At 33.9% G+C, this 14,347-nt stretch overlaps 1 protein-coding gene and 2 long non-coding RNA genes across 4 annotated transcripts in view; all 3 read left to right on the top strand.

The window, feature by feature from the left end:
* Positions 1-617: 617 nt before the first annotated feature.
* On the top strand, positions 618-3,420 carry LOC103471286 (uncharacterized). Its single transcript, XR_534620.2, has 3 exons — positions 618-846; positions 1,752-2,081; positions 2,946-3,420. It is a non-coding gene; the product is annotated as an uncharacterized LOC103471286 (long non-coding RNA).
* Positions 3,421-6,819: 3,399 nt separating this feature from the next.
* On the top strand, positions 6,820-10,208 carry LOC103471285 (uncharacterized). Its single transcript, XR_014089568.1, has 4 exons — positions 6,820-7,026; positions 7,962-8,279; positions 8,931-9,041; positions 9,149-10,208. It is a non-coding gene; the product is annotated as an uncharacterized LOC103471285 (long non-coding RNA).
* Positions 10,209-11,318: 1,110 nt separating this feature from the next.
* LOC103471283 (hemicentin-1-like) overlaps positions 11,319-14,347 on the top strand; it is a 34,929-nt gene continuing 31,900 nt past the window's right edge. Inside the window, exons 1-2 of one of the 2 annotated variants that reach the window (XR_014089283.1) lie at positions 11,319-11,475; positions 11,556-11,633. Coding sequence is in view for 1 of the 2 variants with exons in the window: in XM_081611666.1 (XP_081467792.1) it covers positions 11,585-11,633 (49 nt within the window). In the remaining variant the exon portion in view is untranslated. The remainder of the gene's footprint in view (positions 11,476-11,555; positions 11,634-14,347) is intronic. The other variant, XM_081611666.1, reaches the window with a different exon arrangement.

The raw sequence follows: 14,347 nt of genomic DNA, 5'->3' as shown, positions 1-14,347 counted from the left end.
TTAACTTTGTTAAATTAAGATTATTTCGTCACAGCGAAAAAAGGTCAAGTTACAATTGCTGTGGGAATTGGTTTAGTAGAGAAGCCCAACTTGAAAATACACAGCTCACCACTGATGTGTAAAAATAATCAAGCTAAATATTGATCACTGACTTATTTCCTGTATTTCTGTGGTAGTACTGTGCCTGCTCTAAGTTGATACAATCCTATGAATATTTTTAGCAAGTTGCAACAAAATCTATCACCAGTTAGATTAGCTCAACTCTTTGCCTCTTTGTTCCACGTCTGCTCTAGTTTTGCCAAGACCTTTTGATATGCAGTGAACATTTATACTTCATGGGTTAAACTTAATATTTCAATACTTTTTCACAGTAAGTTAAACATTGTTTCTAAACCTTATTCCCCTCATTTGTTCCTCTAGCTGAGACTAGTTGGTAAGGCTGGCATGAAATACATGTTTGGTTTTCTTTTCTACCAAAGTGACAAAATCCATAAAGTATATACTTTGAGGAAAATAATTTTGAGGAGAGCATTATAATGAAGTTCCTCTTTGTGGGTTTTTTTTTTTGCCTACTTAGTTCTTCTAATACCGATGTCATAGTGTTTGCGTGGGAATTTTGTGAGCTTCCGTCTTTGTCTAAATAGCCTATATGTTCACTTCCTTTTTAGATCTCTCCATTCTCTCAGTATGTAGTTGCTTGTCAGTGACAGGAGTTCAGTCCTATTAAGCAATTGAATGTCGATCTTGTCAAAGATTACTGAGAGCGGCTAATCAACAGACTAGAACAATAAAAAAAGATGGCAGCAGCTGTTGGACTGTTGCTGCTGTTACTTGGAGTCTCTCAGGGTGAGTTAAAAATATTCTTCATGTTACTTTATCAGGGTTTTATCAGAGCTTTAGGTGCAGTGTGGGCAGTAATTCAAATAAAATGGCATTAAAGTAAAAACTACATTAAAAATGCTTTATCGCTATTCTTGTTGAACAGCTTAGGTTTACATATATAGTTAGAGCAGCAAAACCACAAAAAGCTTATATGTTCTCTCAAAGCTTGCACATCTTCTTCTTCCTCATTTCTTTGTCTTTCAAGTTAACTCTTCGAGTGGCAACATTTCTGAAACATGTCGACATATTCTTAGTAGCTACTAGTTTTAAATGGAGTTTTCTCAAACATAAACTTTACTTTTTAAACATTATAACAATAGAAATAAGACTAATTATAGAATTTTTAAAACACAGAAATCCTATGTTATTGTCTACATATGTGTTTCCCAGTCAGGATTTTCTGGCCACACTGCCCTATATGTTTAATATATTTTCCTGCTTGCATGACCTGAAAATCAAGGCTAAATCACAGTATTAAAGTACTTTTAAATTACTTGAAGACCATGGTATATGTAATATAATATCCATCTATAAATGTTGCTATGAAAATATAGATTATGAAAATGTATGGTTATCTGATATAAATATGAAAAACGTGACTAAAGAATCAATTTATTGGAAAAAATCAAAATAGAAAATCTGTTATAATTTATGTATTATGTACAGATAAACTGATACTAGCTTTCAAACACCATGTGTTCTCACTTTTATGAAAGAACAATCATGGCAACACCTTTTACTGAGTTAAAATATTACGGGTATGTATCGTTTCAGAAAAATCGTTCTTCTATTTTCATTTCAGTTTTTCTATGTTTGGAAGATGACAATTTTAATTGTAAAAAATGTTTTTTTTATTTTTTATATTTCAGGTTTGTCAGTTCACTGTGATGCCAGAAATGATGGAGCTCAATGTAATGGGACTTTGGGAGAAACTGTGTTTCTACGGCTGACTGACAACGCTTCAGGAATTAGAATTGAGTTGAGAAAGGAAAATGTAATATTACTACAATGGAGGATAAATAGAACAGTTGCAAATAAAATAAAAGACAGATCCGATTTTATACCCAATAATGGAACATTCAGGATAAACGACCTGAAACACAGCGACAGTGGTGAATATAACTTTACAGTCTTTGATTCAGTTGGGAGGTTTACAGAAAATCGGACTCTTCATTTGGTAATTGAGGAGCCTGTTCAAGGTAAATACTTTACAAAAAAATAAAATCAGTTTGTGGTAATGTACATAATATGCATAATACATCTATCTGATTCAAAGCTCTGTAAAACTATGCTTTTTATTAATTCTATTAGAATTTATATTAAGTTTTAATTTTTTATTTCTGTCAGGCAGTTAAGTTTATTTGCATGCCAGCATTTATAAACAAATTGACACAAAGTAGTCTATAAAAAGTTTTATATGCACAGAAATAAAAATTACATTAGAAAGAAGAAATTAGTATTGTATAAAGAATGAAATGGTAAACTGCAGATTTCAAAGTAACAGCTAAGAACTGGAAAGACTAAACTAATTGCTGCCTGCTCATGTTTGGTTCTTGTCCTGTGAACACGGAGTGAACAGCTCTTAGATTTCATATCTTCTTCCTAATGTGATATATAATTAACTTTAACATCAATTCCAACAAATTATCACCTACAGTGGGGAAAAAAGTATTCAGATCCCTTTAAATGCATCATTCTCTCTTTAATTGCAGCCATTTTCTAAAAATCAAAAACGTAAATATTTCTCATTAATGTACACTCAGCATCCCGTCTTGGCAGAAGAAAACAGAAATATAGAATTTTTTGTAAATTTATTAAAAAAGAAAATCTGAAATATCACATAGTAGTAAATATTCAGTCTCTTTGCTGTGCCACCCATAATTAACTCACATGCTGTTCATTTCTTCTGACCCTAATTAAGACAATTGCAATAAAACACATGGAAGCTCCCAGATTATGAGAAATAAGGTTCTCTGGTCTTATTAGACGAAGATTGAACTTCATGTTGTGTTTTTACTGTACTGTATTGATGCTAACATAACTCTTGGTTCTTGTTTCTCAAGTCTCAACAGATACTTCTCTGCTCACATGTGGTTTGATGTTTGCTGCAGCCGTTCTTATATGTGGTGGGATTGGCCTCTATTTCAAATGGAAGGAGACAAAATATAAGAAAATGTTCATCACACCACAAAGAAACGAGAATGCAGAGGAATTTCAAGTTATTGAACAAAGAAATGTGCCCGATATTTAACTGCTACCCTTTGTAGGTGTCTTCTGTAATGTGTGAAGATTTCAGAAGCTCAGTGTAGATGTCAGAGAAAAGGTATGGATAAAAATAACTGCTCTATTTTAACATCTTTAATGTATTTGCCCTGACATTTAATATAAAATTGTCCTGTTGACTTAAATGTAAATTTTTCATGTTTGTTCACATTTTGAGTTTGCTAAGCTAAGCTGTAATAATGTACAATTTATTGAAAGATGTTTACCTGATAAAAATAAATTGATAGTTCAAATGTATTTGATAGTTTACAAATACATTTTTGAGTTTATGTTTCTTTTTGTTACAATGATTAACAACTTCTTTCTTTTATTTAAATAAAAACGAGCCAAATTGGCTACACTATATGGACAAAAGTATTTGCTCACCCATCCAAATGATCAGAACCAGGCGTTACAATCACTTCCATGGCCACAGGGGTATAAAATTAAGCACTTAAGCATGCAGACTGTTTTTAGAAACATTTATGAAGGAATGTGTTGCTCTCAGGAGCTCAGTGAATTCCAACATGTCACTGTGGTAGGATGCCACCAGTGCAACAAATCCAGTCGTGAAATTTCCTCGCTCCTAAATGTGGCAGTGTGCCTAATAGGCTATAAATGCACCACACAATGCGTTTGTTTTCATTGGCTGCGGAGCTGGATGTCAGTATATAAAGGGCCCTCCCTCACTGGTGGCATTTCAAGGTGGCAAATGCTTGTACTGATCTAATGGCTGTGGTTAGAGTCTGACTAAAGGTGGTTAAGTAATGAAGCTTTCCAGCCCATTGCTTTGCCCAAAGGTTCATTACTCGGTGGTTCATTCATGTCTCACTGGTGACATCTGCTGTTGAAACTGTGACAGACATACTTAAAAAAAAATGTAAATGCAATATTGTCACAAAGTTTTTGTCAAACTCATGTTTAGTAACGAGAGTCAATTAAATCCTATTTAACAAATCTTTTTTTTACTTTTTAAAATTATTTGTAGCCAATCCTGGTATATGTTGACTGTCAGTGGCTGTTTTCTTTTGTCATCGACTGATTTGACAATAGACATTTGTTTTAGTGTATTCAGAGTGCAGTGCTTGTTGGGGCAGAAAATATTCTTTGAGTTTTGATTTGCCTCCTGTAAAACTAAAACTCTTCAAAAAGTCTATTTTTCTTGGATTTCTCTTGGCTCTCTGATCCCTTATATTTTTACTCATCAGGCCAGAATTTTACTCTTCCAACAGCTTTAAGTCTGTTTCTGCTGTGCAAGGATGATATATCTTTGCAGAAAAAAGAAATAGTGGAAATTTCAAGAAGGTGAGAATTTTGGAGGTGAATGGGGTTAATTTTATTTAAGAATCTTGATCATCTCAAAGTATTCCCAGATGTCAGAATTGTTTCTTCTCGCTCCATTTCGATCAGGTTTATTTGTGTAGCACATTTCAGCAACAATGCAGTTTCAAAGTGCTTTATATAATAAAAACACACAAATATAAAGTCATAAAATATACCATAATCAACAATTGAGAAAACTGGTAAACATTACATTGATGAGTGCCATCATCAAAATCATTAATATACATGAACTATGTTGGAAAAGGTTCCTTTTATTTCGGGCGCTTCTGAAAACAAATACTCCTCTGAAGTGTCGCAAAAAGTGGGTATGCAGGGTATGCAACGCATAGGGCCGCAGCACGAGAGGGGGCGCCAAAACCCCGTCTGGATGCGCCGATGATGTTTTCCCATACACTTCAGCGTGCCTTACGCTCCTTCACCTCACGCACATAACGAGGTAAATGTAGCGAGTTTTACCCTTCATGTATCGTCGCCTCGGGGGGGGGATCTATGTTTTCGCATACACCTGAATAATGTGTAGTTGCGCCACTGCTCCTCTGATGCGAGATCAAATGCAATAACCCATGAAGTGGCACGGCTCATGCAGCGCGAGGCATCGTTTGTTGTCAGTCACGTGGTTTGCAGCAAGACGAAGCGGGGCTTCATCCGACACGCCCCCTTTTTACTCCGTACATGCCTCGAAACCCGGTTTCAGATCACTGCTACTGATTCATGTGTTCCTGTTCTCTGAACAGGAGCACATGAAAAAAATCTGAAAATCTGCAATTTGCAATTTGAAATCTGCAATTTCAGATTTTTAGCTGACTGGGTGGGTATGCCTATGCTGCATATTGAAGGCTTACGTTGTTCAACTCCTATTTATTCCTGTTCTAAAAACAAGCTTCTGAAGAAATCAGTCAACTACTTATTAGGCAATTCTTTCCTTTGAATCAGCAAAGAAAACAAGAGTATTAAAAGCATGTCCACTCTGCATTAAGATTGGTTTTTTTATGGCATGAGTGTTTGTGTGTCCATTGTACTAGACAATTTGTCGATCATATCTTGATTTAAAATCAGTGAGTGTTTGTTTTATTTGTTTGAGGTATTATAGATAGTATAATGATAATTCTGATCCAGTGGTCCAGAGCATAAAACAAGTATGAACTTCCTGTGAGTTAAAGTTTTCACCCTTTCTCAAAATAATTAAATAATTGACACCTTTGAACCAAATAGATGGATAATTGACAGATTAATCCTAAGGTTGAGTAACATTTATTCAAGCTGTTTTTGCTGTAGTTATTTTGCGAGGATTTGCATTCTGTCTTGCTGAACCAGGTTCTCATTCTGGGGGTTTGGCAAGAAATATTTTTGTGTGAATTTAATTCATGAGGTTTCACTTTGATTGCTCTACAGTCAAAGTCTGTTTGTTCAAATCAAAGATATGTAAATCTGTGTCGTATGCTTGGGTGTAATTGTGTTGTGAGCTATCAGAAACATCAACAGCCTGGCTGTTTGGTTGTGATATCAGTTTATCAACATATCAACTATAAAACTAAGTAGTTAATTAAGTCAAGGTTATTACCTTCGTCACAACAAAAAAAGGTCAGCAGTTACAATTGCTGCGGCAATTGGTTTATTAGAGAAGCCCAACTTGAAAACACACAGCTAGTGTCACAGCTGGTGTGTAAAAATAATCAAGCTAAATGTTGATACGGACTTATAAAAATAGAAATACGGACTTATTTCCTGTATTTCTGTGGTAGTACTGTGCCTGCTCTAAGATGATACAATCCTATTAATATTTTTAGCAAGTTGCAACAAAATTTATCACCAGTTAGATTAGCTCAACTCTTAGCCTCTTTGTTCCACGTCTGCTCTAGTTTTGCCAAGACCTTTTGATATGCAGTGAACATTTAAACTTCATGGGTTAAACTTAATATTTTAATAATTTTTTACATCAGTTAGTTAGACATCGTTTTTAAACCTTATTCCTCTTTTATATTTTCCTCTTGTTGAGACTAATTAGTTAACCTGGCATAAAATATATTGTTGGTGTTCTTTTCCACTTTGGTAGAAATCCATAAAGAATATACTCATGAATAATTTGAGGAAAGCATTATATGGAAGTTTAATTAACTTTTGATTAAGTATTAGCCAAAAAAAGAAAAAATAAACAGAAAGAAAGAGATTTAAACAAGTGCCAGCTGTTGCTTCTAGAAAACCATCACGTCTAATCATCTTGATTTTTTTTAAAGATTATTTTATACGAGTATATAAGAATTCATTTTTTGTGGTTTTTTTCTGACAGCTCAATTTTTGTGTGGTGATGCCATGAGCTTCCGTCTTTGTCTAAGTAGCGCGTATGTTCACTTCCTTTTTAGATCTCTCCATTCTCTCAGTATGTAGTTGCTTGTCAGTGACAGGAGTTCAGTCCTATTAAGCAATTGAACGTCGATCTTGTCAAAGATTACTGAGAGCTGCTAATCAACAGACTAGAATAATAAAGAAAGATGGCAGCAGCTGTTGGACTGTTGCTGCTGTTACTTGGAGTCTCTCAGGGTGAGTTAAAAATATTCTTCATGTTACTTTATCAGGGTGTTAATTAACAGTGTTGGCAATACTTCAAAGAAAATGGCTTTAAAGTAAAAACTACATTTAAAATACTTTTATCATTATTCTTAGTTTTGTTAAGCAGCTTAGCCTTACGTGTTCAGTCAGCAAAACCACAAAAAACTTCCATGTTCTATCTTCTGCTTTTTTAATCTTCCACATCTTTTGCTTCCTCATTTGTCTTTCAAGTTAACTCTTCGATGTTGCCTCAATACTACTGAAACATGTTGATATGTTAATGGCGTTTTCTCAACCGCAAACATGACTTTTAGAAAATGTTAACAATATAAATAAGACTGATTATAAAAATTCTGAAATAGGGCACAGAATTTTGATTCTTTGATTCTTTTGATTCTTTTAAACATGCAGGGCACACTGCCCTGCATGTTTAAAATGCTTCCCCGCTTTCATGACCTGAAAGTCATGCAAGCAGGGTTCTCTTAATGGTTCTCTTAACCAATATTAAAATACTTATAAAGGACTTGGTAACTATGATATGTGTAATATATTATCTGTCTATGAATGTTGACTGCTATGAAAATGTAGATTATGAAAATGTATCTGATGCAAATATGAAGAATATGAGTGAAGAGTCAAATGATTGGAAAATGGAAAAAATCTAGAAAATGTCTTGTAATTCCTTTAGCATGTACATATAAGCTCATGCAAACTTTCAAATAAGCAACATGTGTTCTCACTGTTAAAGAAGCTAAACAATCAAATGACACCTTTGACTGTGGTCATCAGTCAGACATAAAACATAATAGTACGGTTGAGTACCTATTGTCTCAGAAAACTCATTCTTGTTTTCATTTCAGTTTTTCTGTGTTTGGAAGATGACAATTTTAATTGTAAAACATGTTTTTTTATTTTTTATATTTCAGGTTTGCCAGCTCACTGTGATGCCAGAAATGATTCAGTTCAATGTAATGGGACTTTGGGAGAAACTGTGTTTCTACGGCTGACTGACAACGCTTCAGGAATTAGAATTGAGTTGAGAAAGGAAAATGTAATATTACTAATATGGAGGATAAATGTAACAGTTAGAAATGAAATAAAAGACAGATCTCATTTTATACCCAATAATGGAACATTCAGGATAAACGACCTGAAACACAGCGATAGTGGTGAATATAAACTTGGGGTCTTTGATTTAAATGGGAAGTGGACAGAAAATCGGACTCTTCATTTGTCTGTTCAAGGTAAATACCTTACAAGAAAATAAAATTAGATTGGTTTAATTGACATGATATGAATAATATATCCAACTGATTAAAGCTCTGTAAAATTATACTTTCCATGATATCTACTAGAACTTACATTAAGTTTTAATTTATTTTTCTGTCAGACAGGTTTATTTGCATGCCGGTATTTATACACAAAGTGTCTATATAAAGTTTTAAATGTACAGAAAGAAAAATGACATTAAAAAGAAGAAATTAGCATTGTATACAGAATGAAGCAGTAAACTGTGTATTTCAACCAAATTAATAACTAAAACTAAATTAAAAGTTGATGTTTTCTTCATCATGTTTGGTTCTTGTCCTGTGAACACCGAGTGAACTCTTTGATTTCATACCTACGTCCTAATGTTATGTATAATTATGTTTAACATCAAGTCCAACAAATTATCATCTATACTGTATGTTCACACTTTAATAAGTGACATATTTTATTAGTAGCACTCATAGCTTAAATTGAGGAAGTGGGTGTTTATTCTTAATTGATCAGACTTCAGAACTGAATTCTGGCTCAGAGCAGCAAAAAGTTCAGGATGCTGAAACAGTTTCACAGATGTGTTGTTCTTTCTTTCTATATTAACCTGGTTCCTTTTGCCTTTATTTCTGAAACAGGCAGTTCCTCATTGACAATTGGACTTATCACTTCAAGTATTTGCATTGTTTTACTTTTCTTCATCAGTTTAATTGTCATCTATGCGTGGAGGAAAAAGCAAAAACGCAAAGGTACAAATCAAATGTCAAAAATGTATACTTGCTTTTTTGTAGAAAACTGTCATTGTACTGTAGGAATGCTTTTTTTAAGTAAGTGACCCTTTGCTGTTCATTTTCAGAAACAGAAGATTCTACCGATTTAACCTATGCTGTTGTCACAACAGTGCAGAATCCAGTGAGGAGGTCGGTTAAGCAAAAAGTGGAAGAGGAGGTGGAGTACGGCCAGATCAAGTCCGCAGGCTGATTTCAGCTCTTTAAAACCGACATCACGAACTGAATGTCAGTTCAAATAATGTACAATGTTCTGAGGACAGACGGGTGAAGAAGTTGGAATCTCCTTTTATTGTGATTTTACATTAGAAAAACTTACAAACCATTAAAGTTAAAAATCCTGAATGTCTGCTGTTGCCACAAATGTATTTGATCATGGTGAAGTTTAATTTGTTGATGCTCTGCACTGATGTCACCTAAAATACTAGAAACAAGACAAATTCAGAGTAGTTTTGCTAATTGGGGAAATTGTGTAGGTTTGGGTTTGATTAGGTTTCTTTTGCACAAAATGATCAAAAATATTTTTGGACAGTCAAAATGAGTATGCTATAGAGTATTGTAAAGAAATATATACTACGTTACTGAGATATTGTACTGTAAACAGTTTATTGTCTTTTTATTGCTCAATATATTCACTTTTTGAACTAAAAAGAAATGTCCCTACTCAGTTGCACATCCCTTTGAACATAAGTTTAACATGTTTCGTTTCTATTTCCAATAATTTTATTTTAAAATCTTGAACAGTGTGTTATAGCCATCATGGTTTTCTGTGAACCTACATATGATACTGGTATTGGACTTGAATTTCCCTACTGTGGGAAAATAAATGCTATATTTATGACATTCTTCTACTCTTTTTCAAATGTTCTCCCTGTACTTGTGTAAGTGTTATTTAACAACAAAGAATAAAGACTTTCCTATGGTGACGCTGCATGCTAGCCAATGCAATGTATGACCATGCAGTTCCCTCTAAAATGCATTAGTCCTGGAGGTAAGCCCAGACATCTCTCTCCCTGTTCTAACACTTCATGTGTTCCCAGGTTAGAAAGGTTAAAAACATGCATAATCCCTCCAGTAGGTTCTGGTTCTGCTGTATTGTCTTCCACTTAAAGAAAATACCAATTATACCCTCCAAACAGGCATCCAGTAGACATCCTGATTGAATCACTGATTCATCTCAACTAGCTGCTTTCAGAGCAGAGAAGCCGAAGTGCAAGGGTGCAGATAGTTGGTCCTTGAGGGCCGGCATCCTGCATATTTTAGTTCTCTCTCACTGCAATGTCAATTTATGTTTTTGTAAACTGAAAAAGCATTTTTTTCAAACACAATGTTTAACCTTACATTTTTCCCAAAATCAGTAAACGATTACATTTGAATAATTAAATAGTTAAAATAAAGGCTATTATTCATCAAAAATGTGATAAACAGAATAAAACCCCAAATGAAAGGGACAGAATATGCTCACCCATCTCAATGCGACACGTTTGGGACAACAATTTGGTGGCTCTCAGACCGGACACGTGTGGCACTAGATAATGTAACAAGGCAATTTTTTCATCCTTTAACCGCAATAATATGAACTTTCATCGTGAATAAAGTACGAATATATTATATTTTAGTCTTTATCTTCAGCTGAACGGAGAAGAAGATGAACTTCGAGGAAACCAGTAGCCAATAAGAGCTAACGAGGCTAACGAGGTAGCTCAGTGCTCGGCAGAGCACAGCGACAGTCTGCATCTGATTGGTTTAAACACAGTGGAAACTAAACTTCCTATGGCTAGGTAGACTACCTAGCTTCCCAACCTCTGTTTCTTAAAGAGGCATCACATTTTATGTGGGTTACACAAGGTAGTACTGCTAATAGCTTGACCATCAGTTGTGGTTGTGCTTTCTTTTTGATTTGCTTTAGTGTTGAGAGTGAAGTGTTTATTGGACAGACAGCTTTGTTTGTTACTTGCTTCCTGAAAATCTAAAACTCTTCTAAATTCTCTTTTTCTACAACTTCTTCTGATTCTTTGTAGTTAACTAGACAGAATTTCACTCGTTAAATGGCTTTCTTTCGCACAGATATTTTGAGACTATTTTCACTCCATACTTAATCAAGCTACTGACAACAACCCACAAAGCAAGATGGTTTGTAGCGTTTTTATCTTGAAAACTGACACAAAATGTAGCAGTGACGTGTCCAGTGTAACTTGAGGCATTGTTTGCCATTGGTTGTGTGTTTCAGCAACACACATGTATCAAAGCGGGACTTCATCGGATACATTTTAACTCTGTACAGAGCTAGTAGGAGAATGACTTACAGCAAACTGTAATCTTCTTACTTTTTCTTCTTTTTATTGTTATTTTAGGTTTGCTGAACTTCCTTCCTTATTTCACCCCTAACTGAAAGGTATTTGCACAGTTTTTCTTCTGAAGCTAATCATTAACGGGACATACATCAGCTGTTGCATGCATTTATGTTTTTAACAGTCACTGATCAAAAACGACTCGGGTGAGACATGAAAGCTGTGATACAGCTGCAGCTGATCCTGATAGGAGTCTGTAGTGGTGAGTGGTTCACATTTTTTCACATATTATCTAATTGATTGTTGTTTATTTTGTCTTATTTTCTAAACTAGCCCGAACTTTTAGAAACAAAAACACAGCTGAAAGTAAAGTCCTTAATGGATTCAATTGTCCTACCTTTAATGCAGTGGTTCCAAATCATGTTTTAATCCCATTAGCAAAGTTGAATATTGTTACAAATAAAAAAATTAAACATGTTTGAAATAACACTGACAGCAAAGAATACTTTTCTACAGTATAGAACTAAAAATAAAAAAGTTACACAAAAGTGTTTCACTGTAAAGATGGTTTGTAGTTTGTTCTGTTGCAACCTGAAAAGTGAAAAAAACTTCAGTGGAGTTTGAAAACAAAATATGTGTATAGGTTTATGTCAGGTTGAACAATGTGTGTGCCCTGTTGTTTTTTTCTTTCTCTTTTGAGGGGGATTTTATTGTAATCTATAGGGGGGCCCAGAAGAAAGTCTTTGGAAGCCACTGCTTTAATGTTTGTTTTTGTTTAAATTTTTTCCTATTGTTTCACTTTTGTCTACATTGGTAGTTTAAAAAAGTCAATTTCCTTGGTATGCATTATCTGCATCAGTGCCAGTCATCCTTGGCATATGTTTTGTGTGTGTGTGTGTATATATATATATATATATATATATATATATATATATATATATATATATATATATATATATATATATATATATAACAGTGACGTGCGGTCAGGGGAGGCAGGTGAGACAACAATATATAATAATAAAATCATTTATAAAGATATTTTCACACTGTGGTTTGTACTATAAAGTACCTATTTTTCATTTAATTTAACCAAATCTGATGTTTTTTTTTCTTCAAAATCGCTGGATTTTCGCATTTTCCCATTCAAATGCTTAGAAGCGAAGCCGGTGAGGCATCAGCGAGCCGAGCCTCACCTGCGATTGCGCAACCTCTCGCTAACTGCACTGGCTGCCGCTCTATGAGAGCATGTTCCTCCTGTCTCCGTCACCAATAGCCAATAAAATGGTTAAAAGCATTTAATGTATGAACTGATTTTCCATAATTTAGTTTATGTATTTAATGTACTGTGTTTTTATTGTCACCAACTGTGTGTGTAACGTGTTTTAGTGTGCTGAGGAGCGATCAGAAACGGCAGAGAAAAGATTCGAGGTGAGGCAGGCAGTTCTCTTGCCTCATGGCAGAGGGCGCTCATGATCCCAGACATTGTGACTCCATAATTGCAGAGTAAGAGACAGTAACAGCAATCTAGCCATACTGAAGCTGCACTGATACAGAGAGCGAGAAAGACGTGGTTTTGAGTTGTACTTTAACGGTTTCTCCCTTTGCTGTTAAGCACAGCACGAAATTAATAATATCTACATGTCTAAGTTTGATTGAGATAACGGAATTACTCTGCAGCGACGGCGCGGCGTGTTAAAGAATAGTCTTTTTTCCCTCCAGCATTGTACGCATGCGCAAAATTTCCTTATGTAAACAATAACATGCAGGGATCTAGATGTGTAAATCCGATTATAGGTGATTATAGTCGGTGGCTCACCATCTATGAAACTCACCGCACGTCACTCACGCACGTACAGTATATATATATATATATATATATATATATATATATATATATATATATATATATATATATATATATATATATACTGTAGATATATATATATATATATATATATATATATATATATATATATATATATATATATATATATATATATATATATATATATATATATATATATATAAAATAGTGAATTAACGACTTAAACAAGATTTTAAACTAAGAATTTGGTATACAAATTAAAATTTTGTGTGGATTTTCTCTTGTCTGAATTTGTTCTAAATTCTACCTACTAGATTAAATAGTTGCACACACCTCCTACTATTACTTACAGGAATGTCTTAATCAGCATCAGCAAGGTATATCTTTATTTGACATTTCTTTCTCAGAAATGATCAAGCTTATTTAAAGCTCTTAATTTCCGGGAACAGGCTTTTAACACTTTACTGTCTGAATGACTTGAGAGTCATTCAGGTCTAGCGTCACTCAGACGCTAGAGGGAAGCAAAGTGTTTGCAATGCAATGTTTTATGTGTAGTTTGATGTAAGTAGTAACTACTTGCATTTTCTCACTCAGTTACATTTACTTCAGAAACAATTTGAAAAGAAAAACTTTTAGGAGTAATGTTATTGTACCAACTATTTTGAAGAAACTACTTGTGCTGATATTTTTGGCTTCTTGTGTGTAACAGACAACATCAACAGGTGATGGCTTTATTTGATCTGTATTTCATAGTAAATTCTCTAAATAAGAATTTAGTCTCATTTTCCATTTTAAAACAGCTTTAAACAGGATTGATAAACTTTAAGTCAAAGACTTTCTATAATTACTGAGACAAAATCTCAGACTTTTACCTACTTGTCACATGCTATAAGCAAATATGTTAATTTGGAGATTTTGATTGCCTTAAGGTATCAATAGACATTTCATTCAAAGAAAAGTAAAAATGTTGCACCTGTTTGTTACTGTGAGATTTAATTGGATCTCCTGCAGCTCTTTTTGTCAATAGTTAGAAAAGATTAGTAATTTGTCCTCAGAAAGTAGTAGTAATGATGATGATGATAATAATAATAATAATAATAATAATAATAATAATAATAATAATAATAATAATAATAATAATAATAATA

Source organism: Poecilia reticulata, chromosome 10, assembly GCF_904066995.2.
Source record: "Poecilia reticulata chromosome 10, P_reticulata-male-v2, whole genome shotgun sequence".
Taxonomy (NCBI): domain Eukaryota; kingdom Metazoa; phylum Chordata; class Actinopteri; order Cyprinodontiformes; family Poeciliidae; genus Poecilia; species Poecilia reticulata.
The sequence above is the reverse complement of the archived record's forward strand: the minus strand, read 5'-3'. Positions and strand labels throughout refer to the sequence as shown.